This window comes from Haplochromis burtoni, unplaced genomic scaffold (assembly GCF_018398535.1).
Source record: "Haplochromis burtoni strain Fernald_Lab_line unplaced genomic scaffold, NCSU_Asbu1 Contig_159, whole genome shotgun sequence".
In the NCBI taxonomy this organism is placed as follows: Eukaryota; Metazoa; Chordata; class Actinopteri; order Cichliformes; family Cichlidae; genus Haplochromis; species Haplochromis burtoni.
In genome coordinates this window covers 14762-34500 of record NW_024582520.1, presented here as the reverse complement: position 1 = coordinate 34500, position 19739 = coordinate 14762, and the positions used below count along the sequence as shown (strand labels likewise).

The window sequence follows — 19739 nt, the reverse complement described above, 5'->3', positions numbered from 1 at the left end:
AGGGAATCAGGATGTTGGATGTTTGGAATAAAAGAAAAAAACAGGATGTGAATAAACAACATGTAAAACAGGGTGCAGCAGGAACACAGCAGGAATATATTTGTATGGAAAATTTTCATATTTACATGGAACATCTCCACATGTCTCTCTGGTCAGAGAACACAAACGAGACAGTGTTTGTGATGCTGAGTCAACAGTATTATACTGTAAGTGTTTAAAGAGAGGTTTCCATTGACTGTGTGAAGAACTGTTGAAAGTTCCCGAAAAACACAACATGCCATTGTATGGCAGCTGCACCATTGTACACTATCTCTACTTTTAACTTTCCTTTTTGCTAAAGCATATAGTTAGGACCAAACACCACCACAGACACACTCACTCATGTGCACTCACACCACACAGGTATGCGTACACAGTCACACACGAGCACTCACATAGACACGCGGGAACGCGCACATGTAGGCATTCATGTGCTCGTGCACATAGACACAGACAGAGTTTGCAGCACACGTGGGGGGTTTTATGATGGGTCGCCCCTATAAAACTGTGTTTCACAGACAAAGGAGTGAAGATTTGGAGAGGGACACACCAGCCTCGTCTTCCCTTCTAGAAGATGCATGCTTAAATGAAGATGAGTAAAGATGAATAAAGGTTTTGTGAAATGACTACTGAGTTCCGGTGCCGTCTCTGGAAGTTTCGACGAATAAAAGAACCGGGGTAAAACTGATTTCTTAACACCCACCATGTAAGATGACTTTGACATCCCTGATCTAGATGGAGACGATTACTAGAAGCTCCACGTTTCTAGTTATCAGCTGTTTGTAGAGCTCTGATTATTGCTGTTTACAGCAACATTAATCTGTTTGTGTCATCCATAAATGTATATTTCCTTATTCTGATATTAAATACCACACTTTTCATCTCATTATTCAGACTGATTAAGATACAATAACATTATTTAATCTCACACTGGAAAAGTCACCTGTTACAGCAGCAAAAGAGTCGGAAGGAAAAAGTGAATCAAAAACATGTTAAAGAGTAAAAATGTCAAATATAGAAAATCTTAAATCCAAAGTAATTTATATCATATACAATTTTACTGTTTACACTAAAATACACAAAGAATTGGTCACATGATTTTATTTTAATATCTGCATAAAATTAGGTGGCTATGATAAAAGATTACAATAGAATAAAATAGAGTTTTTTCTGCTCAATCCAAAAAACACAAAGGTAAACCTGTTGGCAGACGTTCAGGTTCAGTCTGATTAATATTTAACTTTCACACAACATAAAAATCTCCTGTTCTGAGGTCATTCACATTTATCTTGTGCAGACTGAGCCACTGCAGCAGCCTCCTCTTTGTTCTACTGTGCACGAAGAGTCGCTCTCACCTCCAGCTTTCACTTATCCCTTTAAACTCCTGTCTGAGTCTGCCTGCATCCTGAACAGCAGCAGTGTTTCCCCATATGAGCCAGTTTGCCCCCTCAGGTCCTCATGTGGGTCCTTTTAGCTACAGGTGACCGTGTTTTTGCCTGAACGACCTGCCAGAGGAACTGAAAGAATCAGCGACCTACTAAAAATCGCTCAGCTGTGTCCACCAGCAGAAATTCTGACAGTCACATCTCTCACAACTCCAGTTTAGAAAACTGGATCAGCAGTTAGAGTGGTGAAGTGGATCCTGCTGCACTTAACACCCACACACACACACACACACACACACACACACACACACACACACACACACACACACAACACACACACACACACACACCAGGTGCTAGTATAAAGTAAAGAAGGCTATCTGTGCCCTCACAGTAACTAATTTATTGGTCTGATGGTGTAATATAAGGCAAACCTCTGATTGGAGGCTCTGCCTTCTTTTAAATACTCTAGTAGGCCTGCAGAGCGAGAGCGAAGTGCTCTAATAGGGTGATATGGTACTACAAGGTCATTAAGATAAGATGGGGCCTGATTATTTAAGACCTTGTATGTGAGGAGCAGGATTTTACATTCAATTCTGGATTTAACAGGAAGCCAATGAAGGGAAGCCAATACAGGAGAAATACAGCATTTTGGATTAACTGAAGGCTTTTCAGTTAATCTGCTTCGTGCATGGAGAGGGAGACATTGTCTAAGAGTTCTTCTGTCTCCTACTACCTGAACTGGGTCGAGGAACATCCTGGGACAGAGCTTATCCACCCGCTTCCTCTCAGCTGTAGATAAGCTGCTGTTCCAACAAACAACAACATAGAAGATGGCCGACAGCACCAGAGAGTCTAAAAAGGTCTTCAGGAGTTCCCCCTGCACTCCAAAAGATCTCAGTCTCCTCAGCAGGTAGAGTCTGTTCTGACTCCTGACTCAGTGTTGTCTTAAAGACATTCCTGCAATTTAATTGGCTACAAAGAGCTAGGTTGATCTGCATACCCAAGAAGTATGCGATGCCTTGTAACGATACCTTGAAGAAGCATTTAAAATATAAACAGAACTGGTCCCAGCGTGGAACCCTGAGGAACTCCATTATTAACCTGAGAATGTGAAGAAGACAAATTGGAGTCTGTTAGACAGATATCACTGAAGTCACTGCGGTGCAGAAACTTTAATACCTACTGCATGCTCTGATCTCTGTAATAAAAGTTCATGGTCATCTGAGTGGCCGGACAAACACTTTCACCCAACAAAACAATTTCGCAACCTATAGGATATCAGCGTACTATTTATATTACTACTAATAGTTCATGAGATTTTTATTTGCTCGAAGAAATCCATGAGAATTTCAGTAAGTAGTCTGCACATTGTGATAGAGAGGTTATAGTATTGACCCAGCTCTGTTTGATCCATCTAGCTACAATGACTCAAGTTTAGTAGTAATATCAAAAATTTAACTAGGATGGATTCGGTAGGCGAGATTTCCTAAGGCAGCATTCTATACAGCCGATTCCCTTAAGATGCTCAAACCGGGTAATCTTTTGAAATAAATGGGGTCCGGTTGCTGTAACCAGACAGAAATGGAAGAAACACAACAAGAAAAACTCCTATCAATAAACACCCCCGCATGATAATCAGCGTATTCCCCGTCTATTTTCTTTAAGGTCATTTAGCCTATGTCTTGGCCAGGAGTGGGAAGGGAGTATCTGCTAGTCACAAACAAGACAGACAGCCGCATCGTAAGCTATGGATGATCAGTTTGCCCAGTTCAACCACATACAATGCATTAATGAGTGACAAATAAACCGGATGGTTAGCCCAATACTTCACAACATAAAAATACTACCACACGCGAACAACGAGAAGCTAAAGAACTCACGCAAGAAGAGAACGGCTAGCAACTGTGCCATAGCACCAACTATAACCTGTTCGACTTTGAAATTTTGTAGAGTTGGTGATTTATTTCCAGTTTTCGAACATTAAGCTACTCACGCAGAGAAGAACGGCTGCTGCTGCATCATCCTCATCATTTCTGCTACACTGGCAGGGCTAGGGGCCAGGACTCTCCTCTTCAGGTTCTTGGGGGATGTTGCTAACTCCGGGTCCGATAACAGGCACCACACCCGCAGTAGATGTGCTCGGTGTGAGGTCTCGCAGCAAGCTATCAAATACGGCATTTTCGTTGTGTCTGAGTGAGAAGATAATTCATGAAATTTGAGAGATGTAGTCATTGAATGCATTTTGTGCCAAAACAATGATAACTGGTCCTCAGTTTGGCCCACATAGACTTCTGTTGTGCTCACTGTGTGAGGAGTTTTGCAAACGTGACCTAAGTATTGAGAAATGTGTCCTAGCGTCTGTAAAAAACTGTAATTAAAGTCCAAATTGCATTTCTCGGCTTTTAAAAAAAACGCTATGCGTCGCCAGGTGTTTCATCGGATTCGAGGTGTTACCTCCTTTGACAGTATCACAGTATCAGCTTAAAGCACTTGTTGCTGCTGAGTTTGCATCTTTTGCTGTGAAGTACAGCCAGACTTTGACCGCTTCGCCTTGGGCATTTTTAATCTGTAGCTCTGCTCTAAAAGAACGTACGTACCTGGCCCCGCCTACTATCCTCGGAAACGTAAAATGATTGGCTAGAATCTAAAGTGTACATCTCAGGGGGGGAAAAAAGCACCGAAATGTGCGCTGCTTTTCGGTCTGGTTACTACCGTTTATGTTCTAGCTTTACTGAGAGCCTTTTTTAATAGAGTCACTTGGAGTGATTATTTTTCCAGGCTAAATGATGATCATCTAAATTAGTAAGATGCCATTTCCTTTCACCATTAAAACCCAGAATCCAGGATGTCAGCCTTGAACTGAAGACTCATCTTCTATTGTTGGAAACTCACATGTTAAGCATGACAATCACATAACAGGGCAGGAGTGAAGCAAACCGAATACGAGGACTGTCTGAGACCACACAGAGGAGAGAACAGTATTGAGGGACAACACAGAATTAAGAAATGAAATGAAATTAGGCAATGTGTGTTGCAACCGTATCCTGTGCTGCTCAGCCTGATCCCCCGTTACCAAACACACCTGCCGGTGCCCGCGTGCTCTCTGTGCCGTGAAGATAGAGCAAGGAACAAGGAATATGAACAGAGACAGGCTATCAGGTTAAAACATACTGGATTGAATCACAGTGAAGGAATGAGGCCGAACGAACTACCATCATGAACACTAAGTCCTTTGGTGCATCTACAAGCTGTAGTGTTATTTTAAAAAGCGGATGCTAAAAATCACGAGTAGACAATGAGGATGACTATGGTCCGTTGGTGTAGAACCAAGATCATAGAGGTTTGAACGAGCACTATAATTGAAAGAGTGGTTTAGCGTAAACTTGGCTGCGTGTGCGTTCGAGCTTTAGAGATAGTGATGTGCTATGAATTTATCGCTGAGTAGAGACAGCAGGAGCAAGCACGGATCCATGCAAATTGCACGAGAACTATTTATCACCAGAAACTAGAGACATTCCAGACACGACCCCGGCCATGATGTGCTCTCACATCCCCACCTTCACCCAAAAACACACCCAACTTGACTATGGATCACGTGACGATCTAAGAATCCTCCCTTAGAATAACCTTGCAACTAGGAATTGGACTTATCTATAACGGAGGAGGGAATAAGTACGCTCACTAAGTCGTTATGTTCTTCAAACTCACTATGAAAGTATGGTGCACCACCTCAATCAATCTTTAATTAGTAGTGTTATTTAAATCTCTATGTCTACTCCTTCCACAGCACATGTCCCTTATATCCTGTTCTTCTGCCTTCTCTCGACTTCACCATCCCTCGGGTCGCAGGACAAGCATGCCCCACAGACTCACCATCCCTCGCAGACCTGGCTCCTGTCCAGAAAGTTTTCTCTACCTGTATAAGACAGAACGGCGAGTTTTTTTCGCATTACCCACTCGTCCAGAGGTTTCTACCTGTTAAATTTCCTTCCCACTGTCGCCAATAGTTGCTCATAGGGGGTCATATGATCCTTGGGATTTTCTCTTTTTACCATAGGATCTACTTTACAATATAAATTGCCTTGAGACGACTGCTGGTGTGATTTGGCGCTGTATAAATAAAATGTATTCAAACTCAACTGAATTGAAAGCTGAAGGCTCTGCTTCCCATTGTATGGAGCAATCACATGTGAACCAGCAGTCTGAGAGCGAAGTGCTCTATTTGTCATACGGCACTGTAAGGTCATCAGGATAAGATGGGGCCTGATTATTCAGGACCCACAAAGTCACTTGGAGGGATTATTTTTCCTGGTTAAATGATGATCTTCTAAATGAGTGCATTTCCTGTGCAGCTTTTTCCAAGACTCCTTTTTTTTGTCGTGCAATGTTTGAATAAATCCTGTGATCTACATGCAAACCCATTGCCAGTTGACGGTAATAGACAGGGTGCGGCAGGAGTACAGCTGGGAACACATTTGTATGGAAAATATTCTGATTTGCATTGAAAATCTTTGTTCTAACTCACAAAGGAGAAAGTGTTTCGGTCCATGGGTCGAAAGGTGACCTTCCTGAGTGCAAACATATGCAAACATCTGTTAAAGAGTGGACTCAGGCGCGGAGCTCAGAAATAAAGACAGTGCGTTTATTCACAGTGCAGCAAAGTGACAACAGTTCAAATGTGCAACAATGGTGATAGTGCGTCCTTCCTTCCGTGTAAGCCCGTGCGTGGTAGTGAGTGCTTCCTTTGTGTCCGTGAATCCTCCGTCAGTCCCTGGGTGAACACACACACACGACAGCAGAATGAGTACGTAGCTCAGACACGCTAGCGGCTCGAAAACACTACCAGGCTTGTAATCCGATTACTTTTTTCAAGTAACGAGTAAAGTAAGGGATTACTATTGTAAAGACGGTAATTAGATTACCGTCTTTACAATAGTAATCCCTTACTTTACTGTTAGGAGCAGTGTTGTGTTAGGAGCAGTGTTGGTCAAGTTACTTGAAAAAAGTAATCAGTAACTGATTACTTGCCCCCAAAAGTAATCCCGTTGCTTTACTGATTACTTATTTTCAAAAGTAATTAATTGCTCAGTTACTTAGTTACTTTTTAAAAACACGATTTACAACCTGAATAGGTGATAAAGCGATAGATCTTTCAGCCCAATTCTACTTTTTCATAATCCATCATACAAAATGTAATCAAATGGAAAAGTCTCTTTTTAAACTTGTTTTCTTAGTTTTAATCTTTTAACTTTATGCATCAAGCAAATGACTCAGCATCACAAACACTGTCTCGTTTGTGTTCTCTGACCAGAGAGACATGTGGAGATGTTCCATGTAAATATGAAAATTTTCCATACAAATATATTCCTGCTGTGTTCCTGCTGCACCCTGTTTTACATGTTGTTTATTCACATCCTGGTTTTTTCTTTTTCTCATACTTTTTCCATTCCAAACATCCAACATCCTGCACGTGAGAAGGAGGATACTCTGCTTTTCCATTGGCTGTGCTTTGCATGTACATCACAGGTGTTACTGAAACAGAGTGAATCCAGCAGCTCTGTGTTTGATCCTCCATCAGCTCTTCACTGTAATCCAGATCTCCTAACATGATGCTCTGCTCCGGACTCAGCAGCACACTGTGTGAGTACAACACACTGATAATCCTTTATTTAGACATGAAATCAGCTGCACATGTTCAGTCTAATCCTTTTCTAGCTTTCCACTGTGCTGTACTGTGACATGCTTTTCTTTCTGCTTTATTGGATCAGTTCATCTAACATCCTAAATACATGTTTGCATCACCTCAGCAGGACAGTTAGGCTTCACAGAGTCCTGAGAGCAATTCATGGCTGATCATTTACTTTGAAGAGTTGAAGTCAAACTGTCAACACAAATAAGTTTATTGACAAAAGTTGGAAAGATGAAGAGAATAAATGTGTCATTGAAATCTGCTGTTTAGAAAGAGTTTTCCAAGAATCCAGGTGTGAATGAAAGCAGCAGCTTTCTCCTGTTTGCTTTTCATTTCTGTTTCATGTTTTGAGGTGAATTCAACTTGATATCAAACACACAGTCTGACACTGAGCTTTCTTTCTGTCTCTTTCAGTGCTGGCAGCAACCTGTTCACTCATCACTTCAGGTAAATGCTGTTTTACTGCTTCTTATATTTTGGTCACAAAGAGCCTTTCTGTGAACTTTCTCATTATTAGAGCTCACCTCTTCTTCTTCTGTCTGTAACTACTAAATATTGTATTTGTGTGATCTAAAATCTAAACTCTATCCTTCACACACACCTTTTTAAAATCTTGTTTCTGTTCCCAGTGAAAATGAAATGAAACCTGTCTGGTGGCTTGGCAGGGGCTTGGGTTGGGAGCGTGGGCATCGGAGGGTGGCTTGAAGGGGCGATGGCGGCGTCTTGAATGCCTGGGTAGTCGGGGCTCCTTGTTGACATGGGGAGGAAATCCAGGAGTAGAGCAGGCATTTGCGGAGTGCCAAATTCTCTTATGAAAATCAATCTTGCCTTTTAAATGAACGCTCTCATCAAAGATTGCCCCCGCCCCCTATGGGTGGGCGAGACCTGCATGAGCCATGGCGAGAGGGGCAACCGCGCGGATATAAAGGGGGGAGGGACCCAGATCAAAATACGGACTCCCGCGACACTGCTAGCACAGGGCGGCCACAGAAACGCAAAGCAGGAGATGAAGCGTCGCTGAATAAGTTTCCAAACCAACTTCATTCTGAGCCAAAGACGAGAAAATATGGTGAAGCAAATCTTCCCTTTGGCTTCACCTGCACAGGTGCTGAGGTCGGTCTTCCTGCAGAACTGGTTTTCCCTGCGTCGGGAGCAGCGCTGGGCTCTTCAAATCACGGACAAACAGGATCCCACAGCTGTTTATGTTTCTGAACCCATTTTGCTCAGAGAGGCATTTTTTGAAAATGTATTGATGCAATGTTGAATATAGATAAACTCTCTCCTCTCAGTCCTCACATAAGAATAGATATTATGTCTCTGCACTCTTTACAAACTGTGATCTTTGTTGTCCACCCTGGAGCTAAATCAGCCAGCAGCTTCAGCAGACAGAGGTCACTGTAAGCTTCGCTGACACTAACCGTGTTTCACATCCATCAGGGAAAACTAAAGTAAGATGAGGGACCAGCTGTAGCTTCACCTTCAGCAAGAAAATGATCAACACATTCCCCATTAATTTATCAGAAATGTACAATTTATTTTTTATTTCAGGCTTTATCAGAGCTCAAGTTTCCGTTCCTCCTCCTGTGACCCCCATATCCACAGGGAGAGTGGTCACCTCTAACGGCCTCAGTGTTCCTCGCCTGAGCTGTGGTAAGATGGAAAATAGTGTCCAAGAATTCACTGCAGATCAAATTCAGACTCTCAGGCTAAATTCAACAAACTTAACAAGTATTGGATGAACTGTTTATAGTTTACAGCCTTTTTATGCACAGCTGCTTATTTTCAGTTTAAATTGTATTTTCCTGATCAACAAACCAACAGTGCATTTATGCTTTCAAAAAGCTCTGAGGATGTTGGACTGTGTATAAAAGTTCAGAAACATTTGATGTAGATTAGAAACAAAAACACTGACTTAAAGTTTCCTCCTTGATCAGAGTTAATGTAATATCCACTGTGGTGGTGCACAGAGGTACAATCCTCATTATTTATGGATCTGCAGCATCTGAGTCTGAAACTGAAGCCTGAAACCTGGATTATTGCATGTTGTGTTGAGTTGTTCCTTTTCTCTCATACTGTGTCTGTATAACAGTGGGTGGAATGATCATTGTGAGGTCAGCTGAGTACAGATGTAGAGGTGGAGTAACCTGCTCTCACGGTGACACTGTGAACAACGTGAGGAACAGGTGAGCACTGTGGGATGGTAGAAGTGAGCCTTTGATTCAAAAGAAGAAACAAACTAAAACCTGTTGAACAGCTTTACTCAAACTAACAGGAAGTAAATGATTACCTGAAAGTAACTTGTTTCATATCTTTGAGCTGAAAACCAGCTGTTTCTGTCTCCCTGCAGCTGTGATGGAAAAACCGAGTGTGACATAAAGTCAAACATTACTTATGATCCTGGAGTCTGCAAATACCTGGAGACCACCTACGACTGCTTCCCACGTAACGACTCTGTTAAACCTGTGATTAGAAATGACTGATGAACCCAATCTGTACATGAATGATTACAGTTTCTATGGGATCTGTGTCTGTTTCAGGCCAAAGTGTAATATGTGAAGGATCTCAGGCAAACCTTCAGTGTGGTGAGAACACAGCTTCTATGTCTTTGTACGTTTGCGTTCACATAATGCAGAAAAATATCACCATGGTTACAGTTTGACTCTATGAACTCTTCCTCAGATGAAGGACAGGTTATAGTCGTCTCCTGGGCGAATTATGGTCGCCGTGACACGACCACGTGCCTTGATGGAGACCCTAATCACGTCAAAAATGTTGACTGCTCCTGGTCAGGAAGCATGAACTATGTAACTACCAGGTACAGATGCTGACTCTGTTTCTTCAGCTCTCCATCTTCTCTCAGATGACGCAGTGAATCTTTGCTGATTCACCTTTGACCTGCGTTCACAGGTGTAATGGGACAAACAGCTGTACTGTTGAAGCAAAGAGCCCAGACGACCCGTGTGGTGGCACTTATAAGTACCTGGAGGTGTTTTACACTTGTCAGAGTAAGTAACTCAAATAATAAACTTCTAAAGATAATCTTTTAGGGTCGGTACATTCAGACTTGTTTTTGAAGTGAATGAAAATGAAAATTATTCATCATTTTTAAAAGATGAACCTTTCTGTGCTGAAAAGAATCATCAGAAAAATCATCAGTCACGAAGATTTCGTCAGTTTGTTTTAGATCCTGAGTGAACACCTCGTGATTTAATAAATACAAATATTATTATGATGATCCTGATGCAACAGGCCTCGTCGATTTCGATATCACACATAAACCAACGACTTGATCCCAAATAAATGATAAAATATCCATAAAAGCCAGCTCAAAAGAGAAAAACATCCCTGAAATGAAAATCAGTCTGCCACTTTGGAAAATGGATCAGGATTCCAGAAAGTGTTATACAAATGTCAATATATGAACCTGGTACGAACAGAAAGATACTTTTGCATAAGTCGAAACAGAAATATCAAGCAGGAACAAAACCATAAGGGCGGGTACCTAATGTGCGAGAGCCATGAAGAAAAAAGGATTAGATGAAAGAACCAGAAAAATGAAAACCACAAAAGACGTGTAAGAAATAGATTCAAAAAAGTTCTCTGCTTCATCTGCCGAACGAGCTTATACTCGACCACAACTATAACCTCACTCGAAGTGAAGTAAACGCAATACTAGCTAGAAAAAAATGGTCCTAGACACGTTTTGGCTCTTCATTGTCAATCGTTGGTATACACTCAGTTCTCTGGTCATCACATAGAAATGCAACCTGATTTCTCCATTTTGCCAACTGAAATATCACTAGGCCGCAGACCTCATAAACCTCAATTAGGGAGAGCAGCGGTTTGAAATTAAAAAACAGGCGACGCTAAATCGACAAGACAGTTAACGAACTCACGCCCAGGCATACCGATTCCGAAGCGAGAAAAACAGGTGATAACAGCCGCAGCCCATAAGTGCACGCCTCGGGTCAAAAGCGGGCGGGCGGCGAGGGAGAAGGCGCGGGGCCGACGCGTCGAGCGAAGAGCTGGAACGAGCGCGGCGGAAGGGGACAAAACGTATGACGACATTAAGCTCACGCGGCATCAGGGTTTGAACAAAACACTGATAACAGCAGCAGTGGCGACGATGCTGTCAGTTTAATGGGGAGTTTCAGGTTTACTGGTTTTTACTTTAACTGGTTAGATTTGTTTGTTTGCCAGTGGGTCTGAAAGTTGAATAAGATTAAAAAAGTCTTTATCTGCAGCTCATGCAAATTCATAGACTATACGGATCATAATTATCTCCAGACAATAAAATGATTTTAATTACAAGAAAAAAAGACAAAAACCTCTCTCCTCGTCTCCAACTTCTGTGTTTGTGTAACATAAATGTGAGCTGATATTTTCTCCGTGCCACCACCAACCAGCCCGACCGAGTCTTGAGTTCACCTGCATACACCTGTTCTGTCACGTTCGATTGCGAGGACCGAAGCGCAGAGCAGGTTGACGTTTCTAAACACAGTTTATTTACAGCACCAGTGAAAGGCAGGGCCGTTTATTTATAATGTGTTGTTATAAGCTGATTAAAAAACACAGCCATCCAGTTACTATGTTACAGCGCCACTGTCAGGGTTCCTGGGCCGCTGACCCAGCGTTTTCAGTTTGGACTTCTGTCAGTGTTTAGTTTTCATGTAGGTTTCCTGTTTTATTGTGTTAGCCTTTTGTCTGTGTGCACTTTGTTCATTTCTACTTCCCAGTTTCTCATTAGTTAGTTCAGCTGTGTTCTTACCGGTTTCTAATCCTCCATCCCCACAACATTACTGGCCTTGCAGATCAGTTTATTTAATCTGTTGGCATCTGTGAACCTCAACCTGTTGTCCCAGCATGCAAGAGCATAGAGGACAGGACTGGCCACAACAGACTGATAGAAAATCCTGAGCATTGTCCAAAACACGCTGAAAGACGCAGAAAATACAGATATCTCTGGCCTTACTGTAGAGTACCCAGTCTAGTTTATTTAATGTGTACTGTTAAGGTTCAAATATTGAGGAAGGAGAGTACAAACCACCAGGTCCAGAAGATTTGGTCAAACAATTGATTTTAATGAATACACGCGTGGGAAGACCAGTCTGTACACAGACAGGGATTGATCTTCGACTTAATCAAAGCATACACAGATTTTTATAGCATCAGGGTTTGAATTAATGACGCCCCTTCATACGTCACAGACAGAATATATACATACGTCAAATCAAAACCACAATGACTTTTAACACAGTTTAAAAGAACATTGATCTCTCCATTCTCAATAGTACTCTGAGGTATTTATAGTCCTTCACCGTGTCCACGTTGACCCCCTGGTTTGAAACACAGGTCGCAGCTTTCCTGGTCCTCCTAAAGTCCACAATCAGGGTTTTTGTCACACTGAGCTGCAGATGATTCTGCTCGCACCATGTGACAGAGGAGTCGACCACAGCCTGGTACTCCATCTCATCACTCTCACTGATGCATCCAACCGCTGCAGAGTCATCAGCAACCTTCTGAAGGTGGAGGTCTCTGTGCAGTGGCTGAAGTCTGTGGCGTAGAAAGTGAAGAGGGGAGAGCATGGTCCCTTGTGTTGCCTCTGTGTTCCTGATCACATTGTCAGACACAAAGTGTTGAAGACGCAGATATTGTGGTCTTCCTGTCAGGTAATCAACAATCCAGGACACCGCAGAGGCATCTACCTGCATCACTATCAGTTTATCACCCAGGAGGGTCGGCCTGATGGTGTTGAATGCACTGGATAGTCAAAAAACACGACCCTCCCAGTGCTCACCGGTTGGTCCAGGTGGGCGTAGACACGACTGAGCGTGTTTGGTACAGGAAAGAGGGATGACGTCTTCCACAGCACTGGTGCACAGGCCTCGAGGACACGACTGAGCGTGTTTTGTACAGGAAAGAGGGATGACGTCTTCCACAGCACTGGTGCACAGGCCTCGAGGACACCGGGACTCGCCCTGTCTGGTCTTTCAGGCTTTTTTAGTGGAGTCTTTCATTTGTCTCTGAACCTGGTCCTAGGTAAAAGTTACAGGTGGAGCAGGAGTGTCAGGACTTTCACAGTATGCTCAGGTGCAATGAGGAGAAAGAGGGAGAGAGAGTGGTGTGGCTTTGGACTGTAGGCTGACTACAGTTAAGTCAGTCGGGGGGTGAGCATTAGCTGCAGTGTCAAATCTGTAGAAGAACAAATTCAACCTGTTGGCCCTCAGCTCTGCTTTTGAATGGCGTGAGTCCAGTGACGCTTTTCAGGACTTTTCAAGCTCCTTAGACTACCGTGAGCTGGGTGACTGAGAACCTACAAAGACATATCTTCATGCCACTCCAGCTTTCTCCTGCAACTGTCCATAGCCTCTCTGATCGTGCCCTTCAATAAAAACGAAACCCTTTCCACCTCCTCTCTGTGGCCCTCTTTTTATCGTTGAGAGCTGTGATGTTCTTTCACCCACGGCTTGTTATCCGAATAACAATGTATAGTCCGAGCTGAGATAATGGAGTCGGTGCAGACGGTTATGTAATCACTGATACACTCAGTGTCCTGTGGGGCTCGCAACATATCTGCCTGTTGCCTCATAACAAGTTCTCTCTCAGCTGGTAAAACAGACGACATACTGTGTGAAAGTCTGAAGTATAGCATTCAAAGTGATGTAGTGGAAGTCATCCAAGGTAGCTATGAAGGCATAGAGTGCCGAGTCTGTAACCAGGTATCGCAGAAGGAATAATGTCAAATGAACCTCATCAGCTTAAATTCAAATAGACTCAGTAGTGGAACACGGCTGGGTATTTTCTTTGTCTTTTGAGGAATTTGTAATCTGATTATCGACCTTCTACCTTTACAATTATTTTGCAGCTCCTTCCTGCCCTGCTGGTTGGACTTGGTTTGGAGGTCGCTGTTTCCTCTTTGATAGCAGTCAGAAGAACTGGACTGATGCTGAGGTACATCAGAAATAACAGCAGCTGTATATGTACATGTTATATGTGGGACATATAAAAAGCTTCCTGCTGTGAGAATCATTCAGTGAAAGAAGACTTGCTTTATATTCATATTCACACACAGTTTGAAGTGCATGAGTAAATACACAGGACTTCTGTTCTTAGCTGATTATTGCTGCGGCGTCACAGCCCTGCACTAACAGTTTCATGCTGATACATGCAGTGCAGTAATGTTCATGCAGTGATGTTCAGAATTCAGAGCAAACATTCCCTCCTCGTGTCTCTTCTATTCATCAGCTCTCTCTTTGCTGCCTTCATCACACTCACTTTATCTTTGATTTTAAATGCATTCTCACACTTTTCATCTTCTGTGCACCTCATCTTCCTCCTCAGAGTTCCTGTCAGACACTCGGTGGAAATCTGGCCTCATTCCACAGCACAGCTGAGTACACCTTCATCAGAGAGCTCATTTACACAGCAGCAGGGTCGTATCCAACAGCTTGGGTTGGAGGCAACGACAGAGAGAATGTAAGTGTTTCACAGATAAAGAGGATGAGCTGCAGCTGTTTCTGATATTTCATATGTTTCTCTTCATATTCATCAGTTTGATTCAAAGGTCAACATGTGACAGACTGATTAATCAGGACTTTGTTCCTGGAGACAGATGTTGCTGTTGACTTGACTTTTCTTTTCATTTTTTACCTGCACAAACAAAATGAACCTTCATTGTGTTCGAGTGGTGTAAGAGGTCTCATGTCTGCACTCTCAGCATAGATGCATCAAAGTACATCAGAACAAACTGAACTTTATTCTTCCAGGAAACTGTGTGGAAGTGGAGTGATGGTTCCCAGTTTGACTTCACAAACTGGGGCAGTGGACAACCTGACAACTCTGGAGGAGGAGAAGATTGTATGGAGATAAACTTTAGAGGTACAAACTGAAAGTGGGCCTGTTGATGAAATGTGTTTGGTTTTTATATTGACTGAAGTCATGTGATCTTAGGTCTTTATAAGAACTGTGTTTGTTCTTTTTACATTAGAGAAGAAGAAAACATTTACTGCACAGACCTCTGATTTTATTTCTTTGTTTTGATTCTTTACAGGAGGAGATTTTGTCAACGACTCAGGATGTAACTCACAGAGAGGGTTTGTTTGTGTCAGAGGTCCATAACTGCTCCTTCGTGTCCTGACACGTCTGACATGATGATGTCACAGCCTCACTGCTGATGTCACTTCCAGCAGGATGTCAAGCCTCGATGACATCACTGCTGGATTCTGTTGATAAATATGATTTCATATCACGATAAACAGGAAAATAAATTCAATAAAATTTAAAGGAACTGAACTGTTGACCTGAAAGTGAGTCATTCATGCTTCAAATCATCATCTGATCATTTTAATAAACCTCAAAATGCTTTCTGTCTCCCTGCAGCTGTGATGGAAAAATATGTGTGACATAAATACACCATCAGTACTTCTGATCCTGGGATCTCATCACCTGATGCTGATAACGCAGTTATGTTTAAATCTGAAGAAAAGAATAAGCTTAATCGTATTTGTGTAAAATTATATATTTATCTTTTTTTGCAACTTTACCAGCTTTACTTATAAAGCACTTTAACACAAAACCAGAGATCACAAAGTGCTGCACATAAACAAACAACAACAACAAATGAAATGATTAAATAAAATAATAAAACATGTTAAAGTCATATTGAGTCAGCCCCTTACAAGAGCAAATAAATGTGTCTTAAGAAGAGTTTTAAACTCAGAAAGAGAAGAGGCCTGTCTTACATGCACGCTCACGTCTGCATCTACTGACTGAAACCAGCCCACTGAGGAACAATGGGCTGGGGGGTCAGCTCCTTAATCTTAATTATGCAAATTCTCATGACCACTGATCAATAAGCATGAGTCCCATTCACAGAGAGCTGGGGAATGGCTGCAATCACAGCATGTAAGATGGTGACAGATGTACCCTTAGGCCCCTCCTCCATTCAGAGATGGTCTTTCCCTTTTCATGTAAATGGCCTCCTTGACTCCGCCCTCAAACCAGCGTTCCTCCCTGTCCAGGATGTGAACATCATAGCCAGTGGTGTAATGTGATTATTTTGTTCCAGTTAAAAGACGCGCTGCAGCAGTTTGCACCACCTGCAGACATCTAAAGGATGCATCACTAACCCCACAGTAAAGTGCGTTACAGTAATCCAGCCTAGATGTAACAGAGGCAGGATTACAGTCTCAAAAAGCTGCTTTGATAAGATGGGCTTTATTTTGGCTGTCACAGATGAAAGAAGCTTGATGTCAGGTTTATATAGTGGATTGTCATTTATGCTTAGAAATATCTTCTCATATATGCTCAGAGTTTTATAATCAATGTCATGTTGGTAGAGGTTTGATCCTAGTAGTCTGTGGAAGACTGCACACACCACACACAGACACACACACACACACACACACACACACACACACACACACACACACACACACACACATACTTACACAACGCACAGGCAAGGTACTCTTTTTGTATGTAGACGTGATATGTTAATGAACCTATGTATATTCATGTAACCTCAATAAAAGAGCCGTGTTACGGGGGAGCGGACGAGAGTCTGACGGAGGTCAAGTGGGTGGAACGACACTTCCAGGCAGGCCTCCCTCGTGCATGAGTAACACAAAGAACTTTCCCTACTTGTGTCTTGCTTTTGCTGTGTAGTAAATTGTCTCGAACGTTGCAGCGAATGGGTTTAAGCTACAAACCACTTGATCTTACAAAAGCAGTGACCTAAACTTTCCCAAATGAACAAACATTAACAGAATGTGACGTCACGCTCACGTATACGTACTGTACCGGTCATCATAAATAGGGCTGTAATACCACTTTGTACCACCAGATGGGGGAAAATTCATGGAACCTTTATTACAGTTTTTTACAGACGCTAGGACACATTTCTCAATACTTAGGTCACGTTTGCAAAACTCCTCACACAGTGAGCACAACAGAAGTCTATGTGGGCTAAACTGAGGACCAGTTATCATTGTTTTGGCACAAAATGCATTCAATGACTACATCTCTCAAATTTCATGAATTATCTTCTCACTCAGACACAACAACTGCCAAAAATCTTTGTACGTACAGGACATTTTGCATGTGCTTACATACTGTTTTCAAAACTGTTAAACTTATGGCCAAAACAATAACACAATGCAAAACTTAAAAAGACAGCAAAATGCAACAGCAATATTTTATTGAAACATATTTTAAATCTAAACATGCAGTTTAACCAGCCACAGCTGATTCTCATTGTAGATGAACATCTGCACAGGTGTTACTGCTTCAATCTTTCAACTCCTTCAATTCTGGCAGCCAGAAGATTCTTTCCTAGGTGTGTTGCCCTAGATGACATAAGATGTGATGTGGATGAGAACCTGTGGCCAAATGGAGGAGACCGAGTAGATTAGCATTACTATTGTATGTGTATCAGTGGATGGTGTGTATACAGATTCTTGTATTTTGGGATTACTTAGTGCAAAAAAATAAAAATACATAAACAAATATTAACGAATTCTGCATGATGTCTGATTCATTCCAGTAACATATATTGAAATTATAAACAGAGATGTGTCCTTGTTTTACACAAGGAAACACTGTAATGCTACATGTTGTTAGTGTTTTTTAGGTCATTGTTTTGTGGGTGACAAAGTGTGTTTGTCGGCTGTCAACCTTTGCTAGTGTTCTGGAAGAATGAGTTTATTTGAGACCTGAATGAAGTGTTTTGGTAGTTGTCGTGCATTTTGAATGTGAAATGAACTGCTTTGCCAAGCTGACGGTCAGTTAGGAGGATTGTGTGAAGAGTTTTGCAAAAGTGACCTAAGTATTGAGACATGTGTCCTAGCGGCTGTAAAAAACTGTAAACCATTAAAAATTAAAAGGTAAAAAAAAGCCTTTAACATTTTTGCTGCACAGATGAAACAAATAAGAACAATAAATACAGGACAGAGGTGGGGGGTGGGGGGGTTATATACACAAATACAACCAATAAAATTACAGTTACTGTGAAGCACAGGATACATGACTGAAGATCGTGTGTGTGTGTGTGTGTGTGTGTGTGTGTGTGTGTGTGTGTGTGTGCTGTTAAAGTGCAGCAGGATCCACTTCACCACTCTAACTGCTGATCCAGTTTTCTAAACTGGAGTTGTGAGAGATGTGACTGTCAGAATTTCTGCTGGTGGACACAGCTGAGCGATTTTTAGTAGGTCGCTGATTCTTTCAGTTCCTCTGGCAGGTCGTTCAGGCAAAAACACGGTCGCCTGTAGCTAAAAGGACCCACATGAGGACCTGAGGGGGCAAACTGGCTCATATGGGGAAACACTGCTGCTGTTCAGGATGCAGGCAGACTCAGACAGGAGTTTAAAGGGATAAGTGAAAGCTGGAGGTGAGAGCGACTCTTCGTGCACAGTAGAACAAAGAGGAGGCTGCTGCAGTGGCTCAGTCTGCACAAGATAAATGTGAATGACCTCAGAACAGGAGATTTTTATGTTGTGTGAAAGTTAAATATTAATCAGACTGAACCTGAACGTCTGCCAACAGGTTTACCTTTGTGTTTTTTGGATTGAGCAGAAAAAACTCTATTTTATTCTATTGTAATCTTTTATCATAGCCACCTAATTTTATGCAGATATTAAAATAAAATCATGTGACCAATTCTTTGTGTATTTTAGTGTAAACAGTAAAATTGTATATGATATAAATTACTTTGGATTTAAGATTTTCTATATTTGACATTTTTACTCTTTAACATGTTTTTGATTCACTTTTTCCTTCCGACTCTTTTGCTGCTGTAACAGGTGACTTTTCCAGTGTGAGATTAAATAATGTTATTGTATCTTAATCAGTCTGAATAATGAGATGAAAAGTGTGGTATTTAATATCAGAATAGGGAAATATACATTTATGGATGACACAAACAGATTAATGTTGCTGTAAACAGCAATAATCAGAGCTCTACAAACAGCTGATAACTAGAAACGTGGAGCTTCTAGTAATCGTCTCCATCTAGATCAGAGATGTCAAAGTCATCTTGCATGGTGGGCCACATACAGCCTGCTGATCGACCACTGAAAGTCGTCTTTGTGTCTCCACATTTAATCCTGAGACATCTTAATATAAGAAAAAGACGTTCATACTGAGAGAGACAGAAAAGATGCTGCACTTGAACTCATCACTTTGTCAAGGGAGAGATGAGTGAGTGAGTGAGGGAGGGGTTAGAGAGGGCTGTCTCTCCATTCATAGTCAATGAGACTTTATCACCAGAAAAGGTGGAACATTTCAGAAAGGGTAGAAAACTGCTGAGGAGCGCAGCATCAACAGCAATGAACTCGAAGGAAAATGACGACTTTATTAACACACAGTACATCTTCACTTTCAAGGCTACCATCCCTGTGCGCTCACATGGTCAGTGGCTGAGCGTCCTTTATTTACAGTGGAGCTTACAAAATGATATTTAATGTCCACATTTTTGCACCTCTGTTGATTCACAGGGTTTTTAGCTAAAGCAATCGTTTGCTGGTTGTCCTCATACAACACTGTCTGTGAAGGTTCTCAGTCATCCAGGTCATCGTAGTCAAAGGAGCTTGCAAAGAAAAGCGTCTGGACTTCTTTAAGTTGCTTGA

General features: G+C 41.9%; 1 protein-coding gene across 9 annotated transcripts in view; it reads left to right on the top strand.

Annotated features, from left to right (window-relative positions):
- The window catches only part of LOC102309037 (L-rhamnose-binding lectin SML), a 52385-nt gene that overhangs the window by 17892 nt on the left and 14754 nt on the right, over positions 1-19739 (top strand). Inside the window, exons 2-13 of one of the 9 annotated variants that reach the window (XM_042225074.1) lie at positions 7006-7067; positions 7531-7563; positions 8665-8766; positions 9206-9299; positions 9464-9558; positions 9654-9698; positions 9796-9931; positions 10024-10121; positions 13982-14067; positions 14458-14592; positions 14883-14994; positions 15167-15689. In XM_042225074.1, the coding sequence (XP_042081008.1) occupies positions 7034-7067; positions 7531-7563; positions 8665-8766; positions 9206-9299; positions 9464-9558; positions 9654-9698; positions 9796-9931; positions 10024-10121; positions 13982-14067; positions 14458-14592; positions 14883-14994; positions 15167-15234 (1038 nt within the window). In that variant the 5' untranslated portion in view covers positions 7006-7033 and the 3' untranslated portion in view covers positions 15235-15689. Of the gene's footprint in view, positions 1-6850; positions 7068-7530; positions 7564-8416; positions 8565-8664; positions 8767-9205; positions 9300-9463; positions 9559-9653; positions 9699-9795; positions 9932-10023; positions 10122-13981; positions 14068-14457; positions 14593-14882; positions 14995-15166; positions 15693-19739 lie in introns of those variants that run through there. The other 8 variants (XM_042225073.1, XM_042225079.1, XM_042225075.1 and 5 more) reach the window with 8 other exon arrangements.